Source organism: Jaculus jaculus, chromosome 11 (genome assembly GCF_020740685.1).
Source record: "Jaculus jaculus isolate mJacJac1 chromosome 11, mJacJac1.mat.Y.cur, whole genome shotgun sequence".
Taxonomy (NCBI): Eukaryota; Metazoa; Chordata; class Mammalia; order Rodentia; family Dipodidae; genus Jaculus; species Jaculus jaculus.
This window is the reverse complement of record NC_059112.1, coordinates 94,766,679-94,791,356: the sequence shown is the minus strand read 5'-3', so window position 1 is coordinate 94,791,356 and position 24,678 is coordinate 94,766,679. Positions and strand designations below refer to the sequence as shown.

At 50.9% G+C, this 24,678-nt stretch overlaps 1 protein-coding gene across 4 annotated transcripts; it reads left to right on the top strand.

The window, feature by feature from the left end:
- The first annotated feature begins 3,438 nt into the window (after positions 1-3,438).
- Card19 (caspase recruitment domain family member 19) lies at positions 3,439-24,079 on the top strand. 4 transcript variants are annotated; one of them, XM_045161825.1, is made up of 6 exons: positions 3,439-3,508; positions 16,134-16,276; positions 20,769-20,946; positions 22,768-22,827; positions 23,040-23,111; positions 23,786-24,079. In XM_045161825.1, the coding sequence occupies exons 1-6, from the start codon at positions 3,502-3,504 to the stop codon at positions 23,899-23,901; spliced, it is 576 nt and encodes a 191-aa protein (XP_045017760.1). In that variant the 5' UTR covers positions 3,439-3,501; the 3' UTR covers positions 23,902-24,079. The 4 variants fall into 4 exon arrangements, with proteins under 4 accessions (XP_045017760.1, XP_045017758.1, XP_045017761.1 ...); XM_045161823.1 differs by lacking the exon at positions 3,439-3,508 and adding an exon at positions 3,688-3,775; XM_045161826.1 differs by lacking the exon at positions 3,439-3,508 and adding an exon at positions 5,621-5,721.
- Positions 24,080-24,678: the final 599 nt, after the last annotated feature.

The window sequence follows — 24,678 nt, the reverse complement described above, 5'->3', positions numbered from 1 at the left end:
GGGCCTCATACACAGCAGGCCAACACTTTTACCAAGTTGCATCCCAGCCCTCTTGGTGTCTCTTAGTAATTTTCAATCCAGTAACTCTTGGCTATAAATCCCATGTCCTTTCTGTGTTCAGAATTGAGCCTAGTTGTGTACTGAGCCTAGCTCTATGGCAAAGGTCCTGAGTACATCTGGTCCCCCACACAGGCTGTGATCATTACCCAGCTCTGGCTTGTCTTTGGCCATATCCAAAGAAAGGGCTTCTAGTTCTCCAGGCATTGGAGTGCAACCTCATTTGGTACCTTTGAAATCTTCATAGTCTCTCTCAAATAAACAAACATATTTTTAAATATTTTATTATTTGAGAGAGAGAAAGAGAGGAGGGAGAGGAAGAGGCAAATAGAAGGAGAGAATAGGCATGCCAGGGCCTCCAGCCACTGCAGTGGAACTCCAGATGCATACACTACCTTGTGTATCTAGCTTTATGTGGGTACTGGGGAATTGGACCTGGGTCATTAGACTTTTTAGGCAAGTGCCTTCACTGCTGAACCCTCTCTCCAGCCCTGATTATTGTTTTGTGTGTGTGTGTGTGTGTGTGTTTGAGGACCCAGGCTCTACTTCCCAGTACCTACGTAAACCAGATGCACAAGGTAGTGTACGCATTTGGAGTTCCTTTGCAGGGCTGAAGGCCCTGATGTGTCCATTCTCTCTCTCACCATCTCTCTCAAATAAATAAATAAATATTAGGGGGGAAAAAAAAAGAAATCTGAGCTGGAGAAATGGCTTAGCAGTTAAGGCACTTGCCTGTGAAACCTAAGGACCCAGGTTCAATTCCCCAGGACCCATGTAAGCCAGATACACAAGGTGGTGCAAGCTTCTGGAGTTCATATCAGTGGCTGGAGGCCCTAGTGCACCCATTCTCTCTCTCCCTTCCTCTTTCTCTCTCTGTCTCTCCTAAATAAATAAATAAACTTAAAAAAATTAAAAAAGAGAAATCTTCAAAGGGTCATCCGGGGTCTCACTCACTATGTGAGACTCAGTGCCCCAGGAGTCAGTGGGAACAGAAGACCCTTATGCTCACTGTCCGTAGGAGTTAACAGCTGCAGTTATCAGGAGCCAGCCAGCAGGGAGGAAGCCAGCTTGTGCCCACCTCTACCTCCCCACCCTAGGGAAGGGGAATGAGTACGCAGGACCTGTCCCTTGACCCTGAGGATGCCTGTGCCTCTTGCATAATCTGGTGTGGACCATTGGGGCTTGTAACCCCCTTGCACACCCAAGGCCATCTATCCCTGTAGGCTTGCAAAGTCTGTCCACATGATCTAGGATATAAATTAGGGTGGGGTCCTTGAACCAAATGCTATACAAACTCTTGTAGTTTAAATATTTTATTGGATGGGGGGGGGGCTAGGCATGCCAGGGCCTTCAGCCATTGCAAACAAACTCCAGATGTATGTACCACCTTGTACATTTGGCTTACGTGGGAACTAGATAATGAACCTGGGTCCTTAGGCTTAGCAGGCAAGCACCTTAACTCCTAAACCATGTCTCCAGACCCTGTGCAAACCCTGGACTGCCAAGGAGCGGTGGCTTGAACTTGGGCGGCAGCATCTGGCTTAGACCTAGGGTGATAAATGCTGCCCTGGGCCCATTTCATTACCCCTCACAGGGCCAATTACTGGACTCAGATACAGCAGTGGGTATAAAGTTGGCTTTACCGGGAGGAGCCTGGGTTAGGGCTGTCTGAAGGTGGGCAGTCTGTGGAGTCCCCACTGCCTCACCCAGATGTCATGACAGTGTAATGACTATGGAATAGTTGGGGTCAGACTGTGCCCCAATGTGGCACCAGAATGGGCCCCATAGGGTCTGTCAAGGCTTCTAGAGGATGGAAAGTCTGAATCTAGCTTGGACTCACCCAGGCACACTCATAGGCAAGTGCACATCTGTCCCCTGCCCTAGGGCAGGGGCTGTCCATGTTCTTCTCCTGCCTACACTGGCATGTGGGGCATTGGTCTACCATCTGCCCTGCCTGTGGGGAATCTGAGTGAGGCTCACACTTCCCTAGTGTTTGACAAGAGGGGATGTGTACCACCCCCAAGAGGTCCAACAGTTTGGAGTTTCCAAGTGAGCACTGCAAGCCATTCTCCAGATACCCTGGTGTGCCCCACGCGAGACACAGTCACGGAACCAGAGAGAACTAAGGCAGAGATGGAGGGCACAAGGACCATGAGGACTCCTTGCAGTCCCAGAAGTGAACCCTGAGTTGGGGCTCTATTCCAGATCTGGCTCCAATGTCTCAAGTTACAGTGGGCTAAAGCACAGAGAGGATGGTAAAAATCAGACACCTGGCATCATTGCTGGCTGAAAGGGCCCTGCCTCCTCCATGGGCATAGATGTTTATGCCATAGCCTAGAGGGCACATTTGTCCTGTGAGGGTCTGGGCTTCCCATGGTGAGCATCAGGACTGGAAGGGCCAGACTTTGGAAAGATTTGCCTGACTTTATTCTTCTTTTATTTTTTTTCTGAGACAGGATCTCTTCTAGCTCAGGCTGGTCTTGAACTCAGTATTTAGCCAAGGATGGTCTTGAACCTGATTCTCCTGCCTCTACCGCCAGAGTGATATATTACAGTGCCATCAGGTCTATGTGGTGCTGGGAATCCAACCCAGAGCTTTGCGCATCTAGCATCTACATCCCCAGCCGTAATGTGCCTGATTTTATTTATTTGTTTATTTATTTATTTATGAGCGAGGGAAAGAGGAAGGGGGGGGGGAGAGAGAGAGAATGGGCGTGCCAGGGCATCCAGCAGCTGCAAAGGAGCTCCAGACACATGGGCCACCTTGTGCATCTGGCTTACGTGGGTTCTGGGGAACAGAACTTGAGTCCTTTGGCTTTGCAGGCAAGCACCTTAATAGCTAAACCATCTCTTCAGGCCAGATGTGCCTGATTTTATACGTCCAGGTTGACTGATTTCCCTAGTTAGGATCACAATAGCAGGCATTGTTCCCCCTTTTGCAGATGGGGGACTGGACAAAAGGCTGTCTCGTCCATCTCACGCTGTCTAAACTGTCCCCTGGACTGAGGGCGACGTCCCCTCCGAGTCTCAGTATCCTCATGCTGGAGGTAGGGTACGGTGATCGGACGGGCAGAGAAAACAGGACTGAGCCCGGAAGCGCCCAGGCCACGCTCTAGGAGCAGCAGGGGCGGGACTTAGGCGCGCCGCGAGAGAGGCACCTGTTGGCTATTGGCGAGGCGCTGGGGGCGTGGCCTCGTCAAGGGGCGGGGCTTACGGTGGGCGGGGCCTTGACCTCCTTGCCGAGCCGCCGCCTAGGACAGAAGGGGACGGGCTTCGGTGGAGGGGCGGGGCTTAGGGCTCCAGGGCGACGTCGCCGCCGCGGGTGGGCGGGGCCTAGGGGGGAAAGGCGGGGCTTCGAGCCCTGCCTGCGGGCGGCGGTCACCGGAGCCGTGGGGCCTGGCGGCGGACAGCCGGGGACGGCGGGGCGGTGCCGTGCCCGCCGCCATGACAGGTGGGCGCAGGGCCAGGCGGGCGCCGGGCACCGGGTGACCTTGGCGGTCAGCTGGCGGCGGTGACGCGGGCGCGGGCGCGCGCGGTGGGCGGGGGGTCTCCTGGGCTGGGCACGGCGGGACCGTGGCGCCCGGGGGTGGAGGGTGGACGAGGAGGCGGAGGTGAGCTCGCCCGCCGTGCCAGAGGGAGCACGATCGGGGCTCGGGCTGCTGCATCTGCGGGATGGGGAAGCGTCCCGGCGCGGCACTGGATCGAGAGTTAGGAAGCGGTACTGAACTCCCGGGAGTGACTGTGGCACGAACGAAGAGGCGGGACGGGCGCTCCGTTCCTGAGCAGCGTGTGGTACCTACCTGTGGGACTCCAGTGCTTCCTCCCCCCCTCGGGGGGCTCCCGTGGGACTCTAACCGCACCCCCTTCTCTTAGATGGGCCTGGGGAACTCAGAGCCAGCGGCTGGAACCCTCCTTCCCCCCTCCCAAAGCTGTCGTGCTCTATGCTTGGTGGCTGCAGCGCCAACCCTCGTCCCCCTTTGGTCTCGGGACTTGACCACCTTTTTCTGCTCCTGCCAAGCAGAGTGACATTGCTTTGTGGAGTTTGCTCCGCGAGAGCCGCCCATGAGGATGAGTCAGTCAGTGAGGGACTTCGTTGGCAGGGTGCCCCGCGATTGTGGGGGCTCCCAGATGCCACATTTCATTCCTCCTGAGTCTCACATTTCTTCCTCTTGTGGCAAAAGTTGCCTGGGCTGGCCTGGGTGGGGGGTTGTGAGTGTCCCCAAAAGTTCCCAGGCCTGTCTGTGCTCCCTGGGGTCCTGTGGATAGTATATGAAAAGGGAGGTCTCATGGGCTGGAACCTGGTGACTCCCAGGACTTTGGGAACTCCAGCTGCCACTTTCTCCCATTTTTCATACCTCCACATGCTTGGTTGGGGCTGACATTTCTCTCCACTTGCTATGCAAGGGGCTCTGCTTGAGCCCCCCCTCTCCCCCCAGTATGCACTTCCTGTTTAGAATGGCTGTTTGGGGACATCTGAAATATTTGTGTCAGGACAGGGAAACAAAATCTCAGACTGGGAAGGTGCCCCAGGCTAGTCTGGTGGTCAGTGGCAGGAGCAGCATGAGGCTTCATGTCTCGGGCCTTGCCCAACCCCTGACTTCCCAGTTCCTTTAGCAAGCGCATTAGGATGGATGAGATACCTTCAGAGCTGGGTTGGTCTCCAGGGGGCCAAACCTAGGGAAACACTGTCAGTGGAGACCGAGGCAGCCCCACCTCCAGGGGAGCAGGAGGTTGGAGGACTTTAAAGCTGCAAAGAGAGAGCCAGGCGAGAGTTATCACCGCGGGTAACAACCCATCTTTCTCCCTGCGGTCCGCTGGCTGGCAGGTCTCCAGAGTCTTGTCACTACCCTTCCATGGGAGATGGAGACCTGGAGAGCAGACGCCTGTGAGGGTCAGATGGGAGGCGATGTGGGGACCGAGATCCATTGCGCTGTGCTTGCTGCACTCTTGCACGGACTGGGAGTGTCCCGCCTGGTGGACTTTGCTGTCAGCTAGTGTGAGAGAGCCGTGTCCACGGAACACCGGGGGCAGTACGTGCACAGGGCAGGTGGGGTCCTTGCTGGGTCTTGTGGAGTGGGTAAGCTTAGCCAAACCAAGTATGGGACAAGAGGGAGAGAGTCAGAGGGGAGGTTGATGCCTGAATGTCTGGACTCCAGGAGTGTGGAGTTGGGGGACTCTTGCGAGGCAGGTAAGGAGCTGAGTACAAATTAACCAGCTATTCTCATCCCATGATCTGGGTCTCTGTAGTACAGCTAGCAACTTCCAGGCAGGAATGCTCCAGCGCCTGGGGGTAAGGAGACTGAGGACAGGTGGAACCAGCTGACCCCCGGCCCCACATGCTAGGCTAAAGGACTGGTGATGCGGGGACTGCGGGGGCGGGGGGTGTATGGTCCTGACCATGACTGAGCAGGAAGATGTGGGCAAAGGCCTGTGGGTTTTGTGTAGAGTGATCCATCTTCCTTTGTCCTGTGCAGAGCGTCGTGGCCTCATTCACTGGCGCTTGGCACCAGGCAGAGCTGTGCTTGTTTCTTTTCTATGTATCCTAGGTTGCCTGTGTGTGGTTTGCATGCATAGCTCACCACAACCCCAGAAACACAGGAAGTGCTGTGCCCCAAAGAGGCACAGCTGGCCCCAGCCCCTGGACTGTGCCGCTACTCATGCCAGGTGACTCAGGGCTCCTGTGACTCATGGCTTGTGGGCAGCAGAGGTCTGTCCAGGCTAGTGGCTAAAAGGGTGGAGGAGGCCGCTATAGGGTGCTGGCCACAGTCCAACAGATCTCTCCCTTGGACTGGCGCCCATCCATTCCAGAACTCTTTTTAATTTCTCATTTATTTAAAATGATAAATATTTAATAGATAAATGAAAATTCAGCCAGAACCATGAGTAGGATAATATTTTTAAATTGAGGGCTGGAGAGATGACTTAGTGGTTAAGGCGCTTGCCTGCAAAGCCCGAGGACCCAGGTTCAACTTCCCCAGAACCCACATAAGCCAAACACACAAGGTGACACTGCGTGCACAAAGTCACACATGAGGGCTGGAGAGATGGTTTAGCGGTTAAGCGCTTACCTGTGAAGCCTAAGGACCGTGGTTCAAGGCTGCATTCCCCAGGACCTATGTTAGCCAGATGCACAAGGGGGTGCACGTGTCTGGAGTTTGTTTACAGTGGCTGGAGGCCCTGGTGTGCCTGTTCTCTCTCTCTCTCTCTCTGTTGCTCTCAAATAAATAAATAAAAATTAAAAAATTAAAAAAAAAACCAAAGTCACACATGCCCACAAGGTGAAACATACATCTGGAGTGTAATTATGGTGGCTAGAGGCCCTGGCACACCAATTCTCTATTCTCTCTCTCACATGAAAAAAAATGGTATGTTCATAGGCTCATAGATCCTTTACCACCATCATTCATTTGAGTCTATGTCATCAAGCTTTTGAAATTCCATTTTTTTTAATCAATTTGAATCTCTTCAAACCCAAATTTTCTTCTGGCCCAGGATCATATTGAAAATCTATTATACAAAATAGTGGTTTACTTTTTCCTGGTTTGCCAGAGCATTCAGTCTGTCTGTCAGCAGCTTCCTTGGCCATTTTGTTTGCTTCACATGTCTCTCCCTCTTTAAGTTTTTCTCCTTTACCTTAAGTATTTCCCTTTGGTCCCAAAATTAAGAAAGGTCTTCTTCTAATATTTAATATTATTTATTTATTTGAGAGGGAGAAAGAGGCAGATAGAGATTAGGTGCGCCAGGGCCTCCAGCCACTGCAAACAAACTCCAAATGTACGGGCTGGAGAAATGGCTTAGCGGTTAAGCGCTTGCCTGTGAAGCCTAAGGACCCCGGTTCGAGGCTCGGTTCCCCAGGTCCCACATTAGCCAGATGCACAAGGGGGCGCACGCGTCTGGAGTTCGTTTTCAGAGGCTGGAAGCCCTGGCGCGCCCATTCTCTCTCTCTATCTGTCTTTCTCTCTGTGTCTGTCGCTCTCAAATAAATAAATAAATAAATAAAAATTAAAAAAAAAAAAAACTCCAAATGTACGCACCTCCTTGTGCAGGTCCTGGGCCCTTTGGCTTGGCAAGCAAGGGCCTTAACCACCAAGCCATCTCTCCAGCCCAAGAAAGTTCTTTTGCTATCGCGGCTTGCTCTTCTGTCTCTTGCTGACCAATTTTAGCTTTCCTGAGGCTCTTCTGTAAGTTTGCATACTTTTGGCTTCCCCCAGACAATTGAGAACATAGAATTTCACCTGCATTTCCCACGTGAAGAGCGTTGTGTTAGGAAAAGCCCAATAATGATTAGAAGTTCTGGTCCTCTCCGCCAACCACGTCATCATCAACTAACTTTGAAGGATGACTTTTTACTAACGTAGCTGTGTGCAAACAGTATGGCCATCATGCGGGTTCACTTACCTTCTGCACTCAGGCCTTTCTTCTTTGACGTGGTGTGGATGCCTTCCAGCTCTGGGGCCTGCAGGCAGAGCAAGGGACCCACTCCAGAACTCTTTGTTTTTAATTTTCAAAAAATGTTAAATATAAATTAAACTTAACTTTTTAAAAACATTTTTCCTATCTATTTTATTTATTTACTTGAGACAGAGAGAGAGAGAGGGAGGGAGAGAATGGGCATGCCAGGGCCTCTAGCCACTGCAAATGAACTCCAGATGCATGTTTCACCATGTGCATCGGGATTATGTGGGACCTGGAGAATCAAACTTGGGTCCTTAGGCTTTGTGGGCATACACCTTAACCACTAAGCCATCTCTCCAGCCCTAAACTTAAATTTTTATTTATTTATTTTTTTTTTTAATTTTAATTTATTATTTATTTATTTATTTGCGAGTGACAGACACAGAGAGAAAGACAGACAGAGGGAGAGAGAGAGAATGGACACGCCAGGGCTTCCAGCCTCTGAAAACGAATTCCAGACGTGTGTGCCCCCTTGTGCATCTGGCTCACATGGGACCTGGGGAACCGAGCCTCGAACCGGGGTCCTTAGGCTTCACAGGCAAGCACTTAACCTCTAAGCCATCTCTCCAGCCCTATTTTGGTTTTTTGAGGTAGGGTCTCACTCTGGTCCAGGCTGACCTGGAATTAACTCTGTCATCTCAGGGTGGCCTTGAACTCATGGCAATCCTCCTACCTCTGCCTCCCAAGTGCTGGGATTAAAGGCATGAGCCACCACGCCCTGCTAAATTTTTAAATATAAATGCTTATAAATAAAGCAGAGAGAGAGAATGAATGAATAAATGGGTGTGCCAGGGCATCTAGCCACTGCAAACAAACTCCTGTTACATGTGCCATGTTGTGCATCTGGCTTTATGTGGGTACTAGAGAATTGAACTTGGGCCATTAGGCTTTGCAGGCAAATTCTGAGCCATCTCTCCAGCCCTGAAAATATTTTTATTTATTTGCAACGAGAGGAGAGAGAATAAGAATGAGCACACCAGTGGCCTCTTGCCATTGCAAACTAACTCCAGATGCATGTGCCACTCAGTGCATCTGGCTTTACAGGGATCCAGGCTGTCAGGTTTTGTAAGCAAGCACCTTTAACCACTGACCGAGCCATCTCTCCAGCCCCAGTCTAGAACTCTTTTTTTAGTAAGTGCCTATATTGTGTTTGTCAGTGTGTGCATCGGCTCACTGGGAGACAACACGTGGACAGGTAGCCTGAGCCGCTGGCTCCTCTCTGCCAGGGACCAGACCCATGTAGCTGTTTCCACAGTTGATCGATGTGGTAAAGAAAGATGTCAAGAGGCAGCTTCTCCAGCATGCCTATACCTGGGCCCTGACCTCAGGTCTGTCACCTCCATGCTAGAGGCGGTCTTGAATAGGTGTGTCTCTTGCTGTGCCTTAGTTTCTATATCTTAGAGAAGGCTGTTGCTAAGCTGGTGGAAGGATGGTGGTTATAGGTAGGCATAGAGCCCACAGAATGCCCAGCATATGGGATTGCTCATAAGGTTGTTTGAGTGTGTGTGTGTGTGGGGGGGGTAAGGTGCAGATCATGTGTCCTATGTACATACATGAAGAGGTCAGAGGGAGAGCATCAAATGTCCTCCTTTATCTTCCACCTTATTTCCTTAAGATGGAGTTTCTCACAGCACCCACAGCTCACCATTCTTGATTAAACTGGCTGACCAGTAGCCCCAACAAATATCCCGTCTCTGCTGTCCTCGCCACTGGGGTTATAGGCATGCATGGCCATGTCTGGCTTTTTACATAGGTCCTAGAGTTCAGACTCAGGTCTCACGTTGCACAGCAAGTGCTCTTACCTGATGAGCCATCTCCCTAGCCCAGTTCCATGAGTTTGATAGGATTTAGTTGAACTCTTCATCTGGAGAGGCTGCAAGCACTGGAGCCAGACTCTCTGATGTCCCTGGCTGTGTGGCAGGCTACTAAATGTCCCTGGGATGCTGGTAAGTTTATCTTCCACATAGGTTGTTGGAGACTCAGCCAGGGTTCCTGGTCCACACTTGTCTCTTGTATGGCCATGGAAATGGCCTCAGACAGAAGTGGGGTAGCTGATACTCCAAAGTGTTTACCCGAGGGGAATCAGGACAGATCTCTCCCCTAGCCTCTATTCTCTAGGTGGGGGGAGGCAGGTGCCCCAGGAAAGGATACACAGTCCCCACCGTCACAATATGATGTCCTGGCACAAGGCTAGTGTGCTGGCAGGGTAGCCTACTGGGCAGGGCAGGGACCCACAGAGCACGCCCACCTTCAGGGATGGCAGAATGCAAACAGCCGACGGAAGGACCAACTGAGCAGACGTGTAAGGACAGCAACCTTTTGAGTCTGTGTCCCAGGATCAGGACCACAGCGCATCTGTCTCAATATGGTGATCTGGTTAACAAGTCGGTCCTACAGAGGTATAATTCAGTTACAAGCAAATACACGTGTCTTCAGTGAACGGCTTGATAAGTTTTGACAAGGGTTTACACCTGTGTGACTATTGCACAATCAAGACAGAACATTTCTGTCTCTTAGAGAGGTCCTTCTCAGATAACCTGTCCCAAGTTCTGCCTTCTGGGTTTTTATTTATTTTTAATTTTTTTTTTTTTATTTTTTGGTCTTCTGAGGTAGGGTCTCACTGTAGTTCAGGCTGACCTGGAATTTACTATGTAGTCTCAGGGTGGCCTCAAACTCATGGCGATCCTCCTACTTCTGCCTCCCAAGTGCTGGGATTAAATGCGTGAACTACCACGCCTGTCTTCTGCTTTTACTTTAAAGTTCAACAATGGAAATTTTCAAACTGGCTTTCTTCTTTTTGTTTATGCATTTATTATTATTTGTGGGGGGTTTGAGATATGGTCTCATTCTAGCACAAACTGACCTGGAATTCACTGTGTAGTCTCAGGGTGGCCTCACTCATGGCAAGCCTCCTACCTCTGCCTCCCGAGTGCTGGGATTATAGGTGTGCTCCAGCATGCCCAGCATTTTTTTTTTAAATTATTTACTTGAGAGAGAGTTGGGGAGAGAAAGAAAGAGAATAGACACCCCAGGGCATCTTGCCTTTCAAACAAACTCCAGATGCAAGCACCACGTTGTGCATCTGTTTTATGTGGGTACTTTACTTTCTTATTTAATTGTGTGTGATATGTGTGTCTGCAAGCATGTTCATGCCATGGTGTGGAGATCAGAGGGATGTTGATCCTCGCCTTCTACCCTGTTTGAGACAGGGTCTCCCTTGTTTTCCTTTTGCCTCTGCAAATGCCAGACTAGGTAACCTTTAAGCTTCAGGACTCTCCTGACTTGCCTCCCATTGCCATGGTGTGTGGGGATTGCAGACCTGTGTTACTTGCATCCTGCTTTGCGTAGGTTCTGGAAGTCTGAACTCTAGTTGTCAGGCTTGCTCAACAAGCACTTTTAACCACTGAACTACCTACCATCCTATTTTATTTATTTACTTATTTTTATTGAGTCACTGTCTCACCATATTGTCCAGACTGCCTCAGCCTCCCGAGTAGCTGGGGATGCAAGGTGTACACCATTGTTATTGGCTCTAGACTATGTTTGGAGCAATTTTAGTTATAGAAAACTAAGTGAATAGCGCAGAGGGCCCCATATATTCCCTTTCCCCTCAGTATTAGCATTTTGTCTTCGTGCATTGTTAGCTGAAGTTCAGAATTTCCTATAGGGTTTGCTCTGTGTGGTCTACGTTCTACGGGATCTGACAAATGCACAATGCCCGGGTCTGCCGTCACCACACCATACAGAAGAATTTTCTTGGTCTAAAATTCCCCTGTGCCCTGCTTACTCACCCCTTCCCTCTCCCAATGCCTGGCAACCACTGATTTTATTGTCTCCTCTGATTGCCTTCTCTGCGATGGCATGTAATTAGGATCACAGGACATGGAGCCTTTCCAGACAGGCTGCTTCACTTACTGATGTGCATTTAAGGCTCCTTCATGTCTTTTTGTGGTATTATAGCTCTTTTATTATTATTATTTTTTTTTTTTTGCAGCGTTGGAGATGGAACCCAGGGCCTCATGAATACTAGGGAAACACTTTGCCACTGAGCTATATCCCCAGCTGTCTCTTTACTTTTTGTTTTGAGATAGGGTCTCATGAAGTTACCCAGGCTGCCTTTGAACTCACTTTGTAGTCCAGGCAGGCCTTGAACTTGTGATCCTCCTGCCTCACTCTAGCTCATTTCTTTTTATGCTGAATAATACTCATTTGTATAGATGAACCGGTTTAATTACCCTTTTTATGATAAAATAGAATTTTAACTATTTCAGGGATATTAAACATATCAACTGTCACCCCTAAATATTTGCAGAATATTTCCATCCCAAACAGAAATTTTGTATTCACTAAATAATAACTTTCCTTTCCCCCTCAGCACAGCTTCTTGTGACCTCTATTTTCCTTTCTCTCTGTGGATTTGGTTTCTCTCTGCACCCCATATAAATGGGATCATTTACTACTTGTCCTTGTATGTCTGACTTATCATGCTTAGCATGTTTTCAAGGTCCATCCACGTCATAACACGCATGTATCAGAATTTCACCCCTTTCTCTAGCTGAGTGACATTCCGTTGTATGTAGGCACATACCACATTCGATAATCCATTCATCCATTGGGGAAACACTTGGACTTTTCTCTCTTGGGCTGTTTAAATATGTTGTGATGAACAATGGTGTGCAAGCAACTGATTGAGTCTCTGCTTTCCGTTTATGGTGGTTTGATTCAGGTGTCCCCCATAAGTTCAGTGTTCTGAATGCTAGGTTCCCAGCTGATGGAGATTTGGGGATTAATGCCTCCTGGAGGCAGTGTATTGTTGGGAGTGGGTTTATGGGTTTTATTGCCAGTGTCCCTTTGCCAGTGTGTGGCATACTATCCTGTTGACCACCTGATGTTGGCCAGGGGATGACATCATCATTTTCCCTGCCATCATGGAGCTTCCCCCTCGAGCCTGTAAGCCAAAATAAACCTCTTTTTTTCCCCCACAAGCTATCTTGGTTGGGTGATTTCTGCCAACAATGCAAACCTGACTACAACAGTAATGTTGGTACCTAGAGTGGGGTCATTTGCTGCTAGACATCTGACTATGTGGCTTTGGCCTTTTGGAGCTAATTTTTAAGAGGATTGTGGAAGGATTTGAAACCTTGGCCTAAGAGATGCCTTGCAGTTCTGTGAGTACAGCTTGATGGACTATTCTGGTCAGAGTTGAAAGACCTGAATGCAGTAGGAACTGTGGACTGTGAGGTTTGGCTTATGAGGGTGAAAAAGAGCTTTGCCTGGACTGGGCTTAAAATAGTTTGTGTGAGAGGCTTGCTGTTATGCCTGTGTCCTGAGACCGTGTGCCAGGGTTGCTTTGTGTAGAAATGGACTGTTGTGAGCAGAGGGATATGGCACAGAAAGAAATTGTTGGGCCAAAACTTCTGCTTGTTCATCTACACTTAGATGAGAGATTACAACCATTGAGATTGGGCCAGCTGACCAGCACTTGGGCAACTGAAAGAATGTAGACTCTTTTGAAGGGGCCTGAGTACTCAAAGAGTGTCCTGTTCTTCAAAGCCTGCTTTATTTCCCCCTGGATTAACAAGTTGGCATCTTACCTGGTATTGTGGAGTACAAGAAATGCAGGAAAGAGAAGGTCATTGAATTTGCTTCATGGTCTTGTGTTTTGGAAACGGCCATGGGCAGCGTGAAGCAGGTTTGCTGGATGCCTGCATGGAGCCCCCATTGAGCCGTGAGATGGACTGTGGGTTGCAGTGAAGAACCAGTGGAGATGCCAGGACCACGAGATGGCTGCCAAGGAGAGCTCATGGCCCTGGATGAAGTTTTCCAGGACTGTGAGTAGCCTAGCTGGAGGGGCGGAATTGGAATTCCAGAGACTTGTTGCTGGTTAGAATTATCAGACTTGGAGATTTGTCACTGACTAAAGTTGTTGGACTTGGAGCTACAGAGTTTGATGTTTGCCCTGTTTAAATCTTATATTGGTTGAATATTTCTTTGCTATGCCCAGTGCAATCTTTTGCAGCGTATTAATTCTGTGCCATTATGGGGGTTTGAGGGGATATTTTTGGTATTATGGTTCAGTTAAAAGACCTTGGACTGTGGGAATGTTTGAATATCATTGGGATTGATAAAAACTATGGGGACTTTTGGGCTGGAGAGATGGCTTAGCGGTTAAGCACTTGCCTGTGAAGCCTAAGGACCCCGGTTCGAGGCTTGGTTCCCCAGGTCCCATGTTAGCCAGATGCACAAGGGGGCGCACGTGTCTGGAGTTCGTTTGCAGTGGCTGGAAGCCCTGGCACGCCCATTCTCTCTCTCTCCCTCTATCTGTCTTTCTCTCTGTGTCTGTAGCTCTCAAATAAATAAATAAAAAATGAACAAAAAATATTAAAAAAAAAACCATGGGGACTTTTAAAGTTGGATGAATGCACTGCATTTTAAATTATGGATAATTATCAGTTTATGGTGGCCAGGGACAGAATGTTGGTTTGATTCAGGTGTCCCCCATAAACTTAGGTGTTCTGAATGTTAGGTTCCCAGCTGATGGAGATTTGGGAATTAATGCCTCCTGAAGGCAGTGTATTATTGGGAGTGGTCTTATGGGTGTCATAGCCAGTGTCCCCTTGCCAGTGTTTGGCACACTCTCCTGTTCCTGTTGTCCACCTGATGTTGGCCAGGGGGTTATGTCTACCCTCTGCTCATGCCATTGCTTTCCCTGCCATCATGGAGCTTCCCCCTCGAGCCTGTAAGCCAAAATAAACCTCTTTTTTTTCCCACAAACTTCTCTTGGTTGGGTGATTTCTACCATCAATGCAAATCTGACAACAACACAGTTATAAGTAGAATTGCTGTATCACCTAGGAAGTCAGTGTTTGCTTGCTTTTTAATATTTTATTTTTACTTATTTATTTATTTGAGACGGAGAGGGAGAGAGAGAGAGATAATGGGCACACCAAGGCTTCTAGCCACTGCAGATGAACTCCAGATGCATGTGCCACCATGTGCATCTGTCTTACGTAGGACCTGGAGAATTGAACCTGGGTCCTTAGGCTTCACAGGCATGTGCCTTAAGTGCTAAGCCATCTCTCCAGCATGTGGTTTTTAATACATTTTATTTTATATATATTATAAAAGGTTATACTTTTTTATCCGCTCACCTCTGCTTCCGTTTCCCTGAGGCCCTCCTCAGTGGGGTTATGGTATTCACTGTGGGGTCATGAAGGCCTCTGTCTGTCCCCGTAGAATACTGGGGACACCATGCCTCAGGGTATTTCCACCCACACTGTGACTTTGACAATCTTTCTGCCTCTTCTTCTGCAATGTTCCCTGGGCCACAGCAGGCCTGTTGGCAGTCTTAGTGTTGAGTTCTCTGTAGCCTCTGGATTTCTGCTTTGATGGGTTTTGATTGATGACTGAGTCTGTCACCATCGCCGTAGAGCTGGTTGTCAGGCTAGTAGTAAGAGCAGTGTTCGTGTCACAGTGTCCTCTGCAGGTTCTCCTGGGCCCCAGCAGATGTGGTCAAGGTGGTACATCTCGTGGTGGGCAGTCGGCTATCTTTTTGCTGTATCAATGGCCCGTGGTTCCCCCTCTGTTTTCTCTGCCTCTGTTGATCTTCTCCCACTTGGTTTGCTCCCAGGCAGCCACTGTAGAATGGCGCCTAGCCCTGGCTCTTAACCCTGACACTCAGCCCCTTTTCGCAGTGATGTCCTGCCCTGCTCATAGCTGAGCTTCTCCAGGCTTGTTCCCTCCCAGGCAGCTGCCTCAGGATCATGTCGGCTTTTGAGAAACTGCCATGCTTTTTCCCCCAGTTCTTCCAGCAGTGCACAAGAGTTCAGAGTTCTCCACAGCCTCCTGAACACCTGATTCAGTAGGTAATCACTCTGATGAGGGTGCAGAGTCTCATTATGGTTTGATCTGCATTTCCCCCATGATGGTAAGGAACATATTCTCATGTACTTGTTGGCCAATTTCTTCAGAGAAATATCCGTTTGGCTCCTTTCCCCCCATTTTTTTTTTCTGGAAGCAGGGTCTTACTCTAGGCCAGGTTTATCTGGAATTCGCTATGTAGTCTCAGGGTGGCCTCAAACTCATGATGATTCCCCTACCTCTGTCTCCCAAGTGCTGGGATTAAAAGCTTGCGCCACCAAGCAAGCCCGGCCTTTAATGGTAATTCTGAAATTAACATACAGTGAAGCCAGTACCGGCTACCCTGAGCCCTGAGTTCCGGCATCTGCGTGGCCTGTCGGGGCCATCTCTGAGCTCCTGGTGGCTTTCCCGGGCCCCAGCTATTTCCAGGTGCTCCTGTGGACAGTGCATTCTTCACCTGGGTTTTGTTTTCTGTGACAAGCTCTTGGGTATAGAAGAGAGACCAGGGAATGCGGCCCTTTCTTGGCTTGAACTCCATCTTCCCGCTTCCACGTGAGGGTCAGCAGGCAGGCAGCTCTTTTGTAAGGGACTGCCACATGGGCTGGGATGTCGTGATCTCACAGGAGCACCCTCTAACAAATCAGGGAGAGCGTTGCTTTGCCAGCAGGTGTGGGCCTCCCGCAGTCAGCACTAATGGCGTCTTCTTTAGTCTGCTTGGAAGTGTGCCCACTCACCCACCGTGCCCCCCGCATGTGTTCCAGATCAGACCTACTGTGACCGCCTGGTGCAGGATACGCCTTTCCTGACGGGCCAGGGCCGCCTCAGCGAGCAGCAGGTGGACAGGATCATCCTGCAGCTGAACCGCTACTACCCGCAGATCCTCACCAACAAGGAGGCCGAAAAGGTGCTGAGGAGGTGAGGGTGGGGGGCCCAAGGTGCCTCTCAGTCTTCCTTCCTTTCTGCCGCTCCGGGAAGCTGGCGCTGGCCCTGCCTTGTCTTCTGGGGGAGGGGGCGGGGGGGATATGTCAGGCATTTCAGGATAGCTCCCAGGTGACACACCCAGGTTTGGCCAGTAGAACTGCCTGAGCTCAAAACTGTCTTTGCGGTGACCCCTGAGTGGTACCAGGTGGCCTGCTACCTGTGACTCAGTCTCCCTTCCAGAAGAGAGAGAGAGAGAGAGAGAGAGAGAGAGAGAGAGAGAGTGTGTGTGTGTGTGTGTGTTTGTGTGTGTCAGGGGGGTGATGTTACAAGACACGTGACATCACAAAGCAGCACAAGAGCCAAGGGCGGGCTGAGGGGGAGGGATCCGGATTCTGGACCCTGGTGCCACAGTGCTGTGCTTCACACCGCATTGTTCTCTTCCTTGTGCATGTGAGGTGGAAAGGCCCAGACCATGATACACGCAGGGGCAGTGGGGGCTCCAAGCAGGAGGGAGCTCTCACCCTGCCTTGCTTCGCAGCCTGCGGGAGCCTCAGCTTTCCCCTCTGCAAAATGGCTCACAGGCCGGAGTGTGGGCTGACCCACAGCTGACGAGGATGCTCCTCTTCGGATTATCCTGGTTCTCATTACAGCCTTGCAAGTAGCCGTGGTCATTACCCTATCTTATAGAGGTGACTGCTGAGGCGTGGAGGGTAGTCACAACCTCGGCAGGTCAGGCCAGCCTTGGCCTCTTCGAGCTGTGGGTGGGCCATGCTAGCCCTGCCGGAGATGGCCTTCAAGGTGCAGTTCTTGTGTACAGAAGTCTGATCTTTCCCAGTCCTTCCAGAGCTGAGGAAGGGACCCTGAGAAGTCCCAGGTTCAGGTTCAGGGACACTAGGCTCTACCTGAGTCAGCTGCTCTCTGGCAGGGGTCACTGAGGCTGGAAGGGCCAGGCAGTGGGTGCCAGAGACCCACTGAGCCTTTAGAGTCATCCTGCTGGGGGAGTCCCTTCCTCTTTGTGTGTGTGTGTGTGTGTGTGTGTGTGTGTGTGTGTGTGGTGTGTATGTGTGCACGTGTACCTGATGTTTGAGTGTGCGGGAACATCTGTGTGTGGGGGTGGCTCCATTTGCATGTGTATACATGTGTCTGTGGAGGCCAGAAGATAACCTTGGGTATTGCAGTTCCTCGGGCACTGTCCATTTTGAGACAGGATTTCTTAATGGCCTGAAACTTGCCAGGCAGCCTATGCTGGCTGGCCACTGAGCTCTAGGGATCCTCCTGTCTCTGCTTCTCCAGCACTGATGTTAGCACACATCACCATGCTTGGCTTTTTTAAATTTTAAATTTTAATTTATTTTATTTAAGAAAGAGGCAGAGAGAGAGAGAGAGAGAATGAGAATGGGCACCCCAGGGCCTCCAGCCACTGCAAACAACCTCTAGACGCACGCACCATCTTATGCTTCTGGCTTTCATGGGTCCTGGGGAATTGAACCTGGGTCCTTAGGCTTTTTAGGCCTTAACTGTTAGGCCATCACTCCAGCCCATGCCTGACTTTTTAAATATGAATTCTTGGGTCAAACTCAGGTCCTTGTGCTTTTGTAAGACAAATATTTAACTGACTATTGTAGCTACCTTTTTATTGCTGGGTCAAAACACCAAACAAGAAGTAGTTTATAGGAGGCGTTTATTTCAGGCGTACAGGCTCAGGGGGAAGCGCCAGTGCTTCCGGAAACCATGCAGAGCAGGGTCCTGTTACATATTTGGGTGGCAGCGGTTTCAGAGAGCTGAGCTTGGAGCTGGGTTAGTAAACCCAAGGCCAGCACCCAGCAGTGCACCTCCTTCTGTAAGCCTCCGTCTCTCAAATTGTCACCAGCTGGAGACTAAATATTCAAAACACATGAGGTTATGGGAGACATCTCATTCAAGCCACCACAGCGATTGAGCTAACTCTCCACCCCTCCTCTTGCAACTTCAGTTTCCTCACTTTGGTGGTGGTGGCGGGGGGGGGGGGGGTTGCTACAGGCTTGCAGGTTTTAGAGGTCCTGTCTTGGAATAGGCAAAGTTGGTCAGGACAGAACAAAAATTAACTCAGGTCTACTACTGACTCAGACACTGCTTACACTGAATCTCACGGTAATTTGAACAGCCAGACTCAAATTCATCTCACTATTGTAACTATAAGTCCAATGCATAAAGGTTTTGGGTGTTTACACAAAAACAAGAAACTACTCCACACATACTTCCTCAAGATCCTGGAGCCCAATGTTTCCAGATGTAGTGTTGTGTACGGCCACTAGAGGGAAGCACCACACCATAGCTTCACGGTCCTGGGATCAACACCAAGTGCCCTGTCCACTAACCTATACAACCACACAAGTGTATCACAAGAATCAGTTATTTCCTGACTTTTTTTTTTTTTCTAATTCTCACTTGAATCTAGGCTGACCTGAAACTTACTGTGTAGCCTGTAGGCTGGGTTCAAACCCACGGCAATCCTCTTACCTCAGCTTCCCAAGTACTAGGATTACAGGTGTGAGCCACCATGCCTAACTCTTGACTGACTAAAAAACCATTTTTGGGGGGCTGGAGAGATGACCTAGCAGTTAAGGCTCATGCCTGTGAAGCCTAAGGACCCAGGTTTGATTCTCCAGGTCCCATGTAAGCCAGATACACAAGGTAGCGCATGTGTCTGGAGTTCGTTTGCAGTGGCTAGAGGCCCTGGTGCTTTCATTCTCCCTTGCTCTCTCTCTTTCTCTCTCTCCCTCTCTCTGTCTCTAATAAATACATGAAAATAAAATATTTTTAAAAAACATTTTTTTTTGGACTGGAGAGATGATTAGAGGTTAGGATTACTTCCCGCATGAGGGCCTAAGGGAGCCTAAGAGTGTCTGAGTCCAAATCTCCAGATCTCATGTAAAACAGCTGAGTGTGGCCCCATGTGCTTGTAACCCCAGTCTGCAGGGGATCAGAATTGATGGAGCAGGGACTGCACCTCAAAAAAGAGCAGCATAGCTGGGCTTGGTGGCGCGCGCCTTTAATCCCCACACTTGGGAGGCAGAGGTAGGAGAATCGTCGTGAGTTTGAGGCCACCCTGACAGTACGTAGCGCATTCCAGGTCAGCCTGGGCTAGAGCAAGACCCTACCTCAAAAGAAAAAGACCAGTACGTTCCACTCCCACCACTCCAGGCAAGCGACCACCGCTGCAGATGAGCATTATGGGGTGCCACAAAAGCGCACATACATGCATGCAGTGCACAAACACACAAGCAAAAAATTTAAAAAAAAACTAAAATTTTCAAATGTTTGTTACGTGTGTCGTGTGTATATGTGTACAAGTGTGTGCAGATGCGTGTGCCTCATTCACACAGATGCAGTGACCAGAGGGGCGTCCTTGTCTATCATTCTGTGTTATTTCCTTGACATTTAGTTCTTTCATGGGTGCTGGGACTTGAACTCAGGTCTTTATGCTTACACGACAAGAGCTCTTACCAGCTGAGTCATCTCCCCAGCCTCTCAACTTAAAAAAATGTATTTCTTCATTCATTTATTTGAGAGAGAATGACAAAGAGGCAGATAGAGAGAGAATGGGTGTGCCAGGACCTCTGGCCACTGCGAACAAACTCCAGATGCATGCACCACCTTGTGCATCTTGCTTTATGTGGGTACTAGGGAATCAAACTCAGGTCCTTAGATTTTATAGGCAAATACCTTAACCACTGAACCATCTTTCCACCCCCCTCAGCTGACTTTTGTTTGTTCGTTCGTTTGTTTGTTTTTTCAAGGCAGGGTTTCACTCTAGCCCAGGCTGACCTGGAATTCATTATGTAGTCTAAGGGTGACCTCGAACTCACAGTGATTCTCCTACCTCTGCCTCCCAAGTACTGGGATTAAAGGCGTGCGCCACCACGCCCAGCTCCACTGACTTTTTATTTATTTATTTATTTATTTATTTTGAGGTAGGGTCTCACTCTGGTCCAGGCTGACCTGGAATTAACTCTGTAGTCTCAGGGTGGCCTTGAACTCATGGCGATCCTCCTACCTCTGCTTCCCAAGTGCTGGGATTAAAGGCGTGCGCCACCACGCCCAGCTTTCCACTGACTTTTTAAATAGAGGTTACGACATAGTAGCATAAATGCTATCATTTCATTAATTCTTTGGAGGGAACCTACAAATGAGGGTTTATTTCCCTTTTGCTAGCGAAGAAACCAATACCTAGAGGGCTGGAGTGACTTTGTGAGGTCACACGGAATGCCCACTGAGTCGTCAGGAGGGCATGCCTCCCTCCATGACCTCTCTCAGCCTGTTTCCCACTTCCCCCCCGCTTCAAGGGAGGGAGGATTAGGTGGGGCGCCTGTGACTGCAGCAGTGTTGGGGGGTCACGTGGGTGGGGCGAGATGTCCAGGGCCTCCGAACCCCGTGGCACTGGGGCTGTGACGCCGAGCCCAGTGCCTGCCCTGACTCACGGCTGTCTCCTCTAGCCTGCTCTCCCTTCTGCCCCCCAGTTCCGGAACCCCAAGGCCTCCCTGCGCGTGCGGCTCTGTGACCTCCTGAGCCACCTGCAGCGGAGCGGCGAGCGACACTGCCAGGAGTTCTACCGCGCCCTGTACATCCACGCGCAGCCCCTGCACAGCTGCCTGCCCAGCCGCCACACCCTGCGTAAGCGCCGTGCCCCGCTGCAGCATTCCACGCCGGGCCGGGGGGCACCTGGCCAGCCGTGACGGTGTGGACGTCCGTCCTCTGCATCAACACAGCACAGACATCCCCTGGTCCTCTCCCAGAGACCATCCATGGAAGAACAGTGCAAGCTAGGCACATCTGTCTCTCTCCTCTCTCCCTGTCCCTCTTTTCCCCGCATCCTCCCTCCCTCCCCGCCTGCATCTCTATCCCTGTTTCTCTTTCCATCTCTCTCCATCAGCTTCTCCCTCCCTTTCTCTGCCTGTCTTTCCATCTCTCGTTATCGAGATCAATCGAGCTCTCTCTCTCTCACACACACACACTCCCTCTCTCTCTCTGAGCTGTGTCACTCGAGGCCCTGAAAAAGAAGAAAGTCATGAGCACTGCCCAGCCAGCCAACGGCACCCCAGGCTAGAGGATCTCTTGAGCTGTGGACGTCATGGCTGCTCAGAGCCTCGGCCACTCAGACTTGGGAGTAAGAGGGACCTGTTTGGGGTTGGGGACGTGGTTCACTAGGTGAAGCCCAAGGTCCTGAGTGGGGATCTGTTGCAGTCAGGTTCACATTGCTGGTAGAAATCACCCAACCACGAGCAGCTTCTGGGAAAATGAGACTTATTTTGGCTTACAGGCTCGAGGGGAAGCTCCACAATGGCAGGGGAAAACGAAGGCATGAGCAGAGGGTGGACATCACCCTCTGACCCATATAAGGTGGACAACAGCAACAGCAGAGTGTGCCAAACACTGGCAAGGGGAAACTGGCTATAACACCCATAAGCCCACCCCCAATAAAACACTGCCTCCAGGAGGCATTAATTCCCAAATCTCCATCACCTGGGAACCTAGCATTCAGAACACCTAAGTTTTTGGGGAACACCTGAATCAAAACACCACAGGATCCCTGTCAGTCTCTATTTGTCCTCTCTCCCTATGTCTGTTTCTCCCCAGCAGATGCTCCCTCTGTCTCTCTTCCATTCTGTCTCTCTCTCTCTCTCTCTGTTTTCAGAAGCCAGTGTCCACACATCCAGTCTTCCTTCTTTCCTACCCCTATTCCTGAGCTCGTTGTGACCTTGCCCTCGCTGCTATGTGGTGATCCTAGGCCATAGCAGCACAGTGGATCCCAAGGACCCTTTCGCCATGGCCAGTTTGCACCCACGGGCTTTCTGTGGTTCTGTTCCAAGGCTCTGTGCCTAGGGTCCTGGGAGAAGGTGCTGCTGCCTCCAGTCAGATGGGTGAAGTGACCCAGCCCCAGCCCTCAGCTGAGACTCTGGGCTGAAGTGTTTGATCCCAACACAGGCAGGCCTCCCCAGACCCCAGCTAAAAGTGCTTCCTCAGGTCCTCCAGAACCCAGTTGTGGCTTGAGGTAAAGAGCCCCGCATACTTGTCACCTTGGGTCACCATCCCTGCTGGAGATAAAGCACTTTGTGTGGCTCTCAGTTGCCCCAGGGCCTGTCCAGCAGGTCAGCTGCCTGCAGAGGCCCCACGGGGAGAAAGTCCCTAGCTTACTGTACTTGGCAAGACAGCTATCACAACGACAGCAGCTGGGCGCTCGGCAGCAAGTATACGTGCTGCGTCTGATGTCTTGTGGCCAACGGGACCTGGTGGCCTCTTCCCATATCCGTGACATCATAGGCGCCGGACTAAGGAGATGTGAAACTGCGCAAGGTTCCCGAAGGGCTGACCTCAAACTGTGTGCACGGACGTGTGCGGCCTCAGGAGGTGGAAGTGGCCTTGGGTTTCCTGTGGGGACGACCCCTGCTCTTGGCTTGGCACTCGACTAATCCTGCACTGTGATTTTGTTTCCAGAGAACTCAGATTGTACAGAGCTTGACTGGAGCAGCCAGAGCCGCGAGCTGAGAGACAGGGGTAAAGCCCTCGCTGCCTCCTCCCTCCCTCCCTCTCTCTCTCTCTCTCTTTCTCTCCCTCTCTCCCTCCCTCAGGGCTCTATCTCTGTCCCAGGGGCTTTTCCATTCCACATTGGGTTCCACTCCTGGCTTTCTTCTGGGGGACTGCCCCCCCCCCCCCGCCCCCGTGGTGACCAGTGGCTGACACCAGCCACTCCCTTTCTCTCTCCTCAGGACCCATGGGCTTCCTGGCGGGTCTAGGTCTGGCAGCGGGCCTGGCCCTCCTCCTCTACTGCTGCCCCCCAGGTAGGTGCAGGCTTTACCCCAACACTCCCCAGGCAGATTGGGTTTCTACCCAGAGAGAGGGGCCAGTCCTGTACACCTCAGGATCCTTGGGCTCTCTGTGCCTCAGTTTCCTCACCTATCCCACGGGGTAGTGATATAGGGCTTGTGGGAATAATGTAGAATCCCATTGTCCCTTGCAATTGGAATTAGACAGTGACAACTTTCAGGGGAGGGGGACAGCTGGTGGGGGGTGGCTGCTGAGGGGCTTGAGGTAGAGAGCCCTCCACCCTTATCACCTTGGGTCACCTTCCCTGAGTGTGGGTCTCTCCACCTGTGGTGTCCCAAGCCCAAGCCCAAACCCAGGAAGGCCTGCATCTTGCAGTCAATCGCGCCCACTCCATGACCTGCCCCTCCCCCCCCCCCCCCCCCGCAATCCCGTGACACCTGAGTTTGTCATCTGGAAGGCCTATGAGGGTGGCCACGTGATCACACAGTCCTGTGTGCTGAAGTCCTAAGGGTCATTCAGGCAGTGCATGGACTCCGGGCTCGGCCCTAGTTCTTGTCTTTCGATCCAAACCCTGAAATCATGTGTAAGTGGGGAGATGCACCCCCCCACAAGCTCCTTCAGCTTCCCACAGCCTCGCTCCCCCTGGCTGTCGGTCCTTGGGTTGGCGCATCTCTCTCTCGTCTTGCAGACCCCAAAGTGCTGCCGGGGGCCCGGCGCATCCTCGGTTTCTCGCCCGTCATCATCGACAGACACGTCAGTCGCTACCTGCTGGCTTTCCTAGCAGATGACTTCGGGGGGCTCTGATGGACCCAGACCCCAGGCCTTGCCCACTGCTCAACCAAAGACTCCCCTGGCCGCTACTGTGTGGCCAGCACTTCTTTTTCTAAATACTTATTTTTTCATTATTTATAATTTATAGCAGAAGCACGTTACCTTCACTCTGCAAGGTGCTTAACAATTATTAAATGCTCCTGTTGCCTCAGCCTGGCTCACGTCCTTTCCTCGGGAGGGTTTCCTGCAGCATTCCAACAGTGTCCGTTCCATCAGGGGCAGGGCCTGGGCGCTCTGACCTCACAGAAGAGTCCAGAGACTCCCCTTCCCTGGGTCCTCTTCAGTTCCTGTCCCCACTGATGTTTCCCTCCTCCACTGTCCCCTTCCTCTGAGACATTTGCTCATTGTACCCACCCCTAAGTTGTCCCATGCTCTCTCCTCCTACTTCAGATGCCCTCCTCCCACTGTTCCCTGTCTCATCAAAAATGTCGCTTAACCATACGCACCCCCAAAACATCCTATATCAACCCCTCCTATGCTCCCACTGTGCCCCCATGGCTCCTCACAATGCCCCTTCCACCTCAGAAGTACCCCATTGTAATTCATCCCTGCCCCACACCCTCCACCTCAGGTGTGATCCCACTCTGTCCTCAGGTGTGATCCCACTCTGTCCTCAGGTGTGATCCCACTCTGTCCCGCGCGTGTCACGCGTTCCTCTCTTCTGCCCCCTTCCTTAGTCTTTCCTTTCCAAACTACCCAGGGTTGCCCCTTCACTGAGTCTTGCCATGCAGCCTCAGGCCCCTGCCGGGA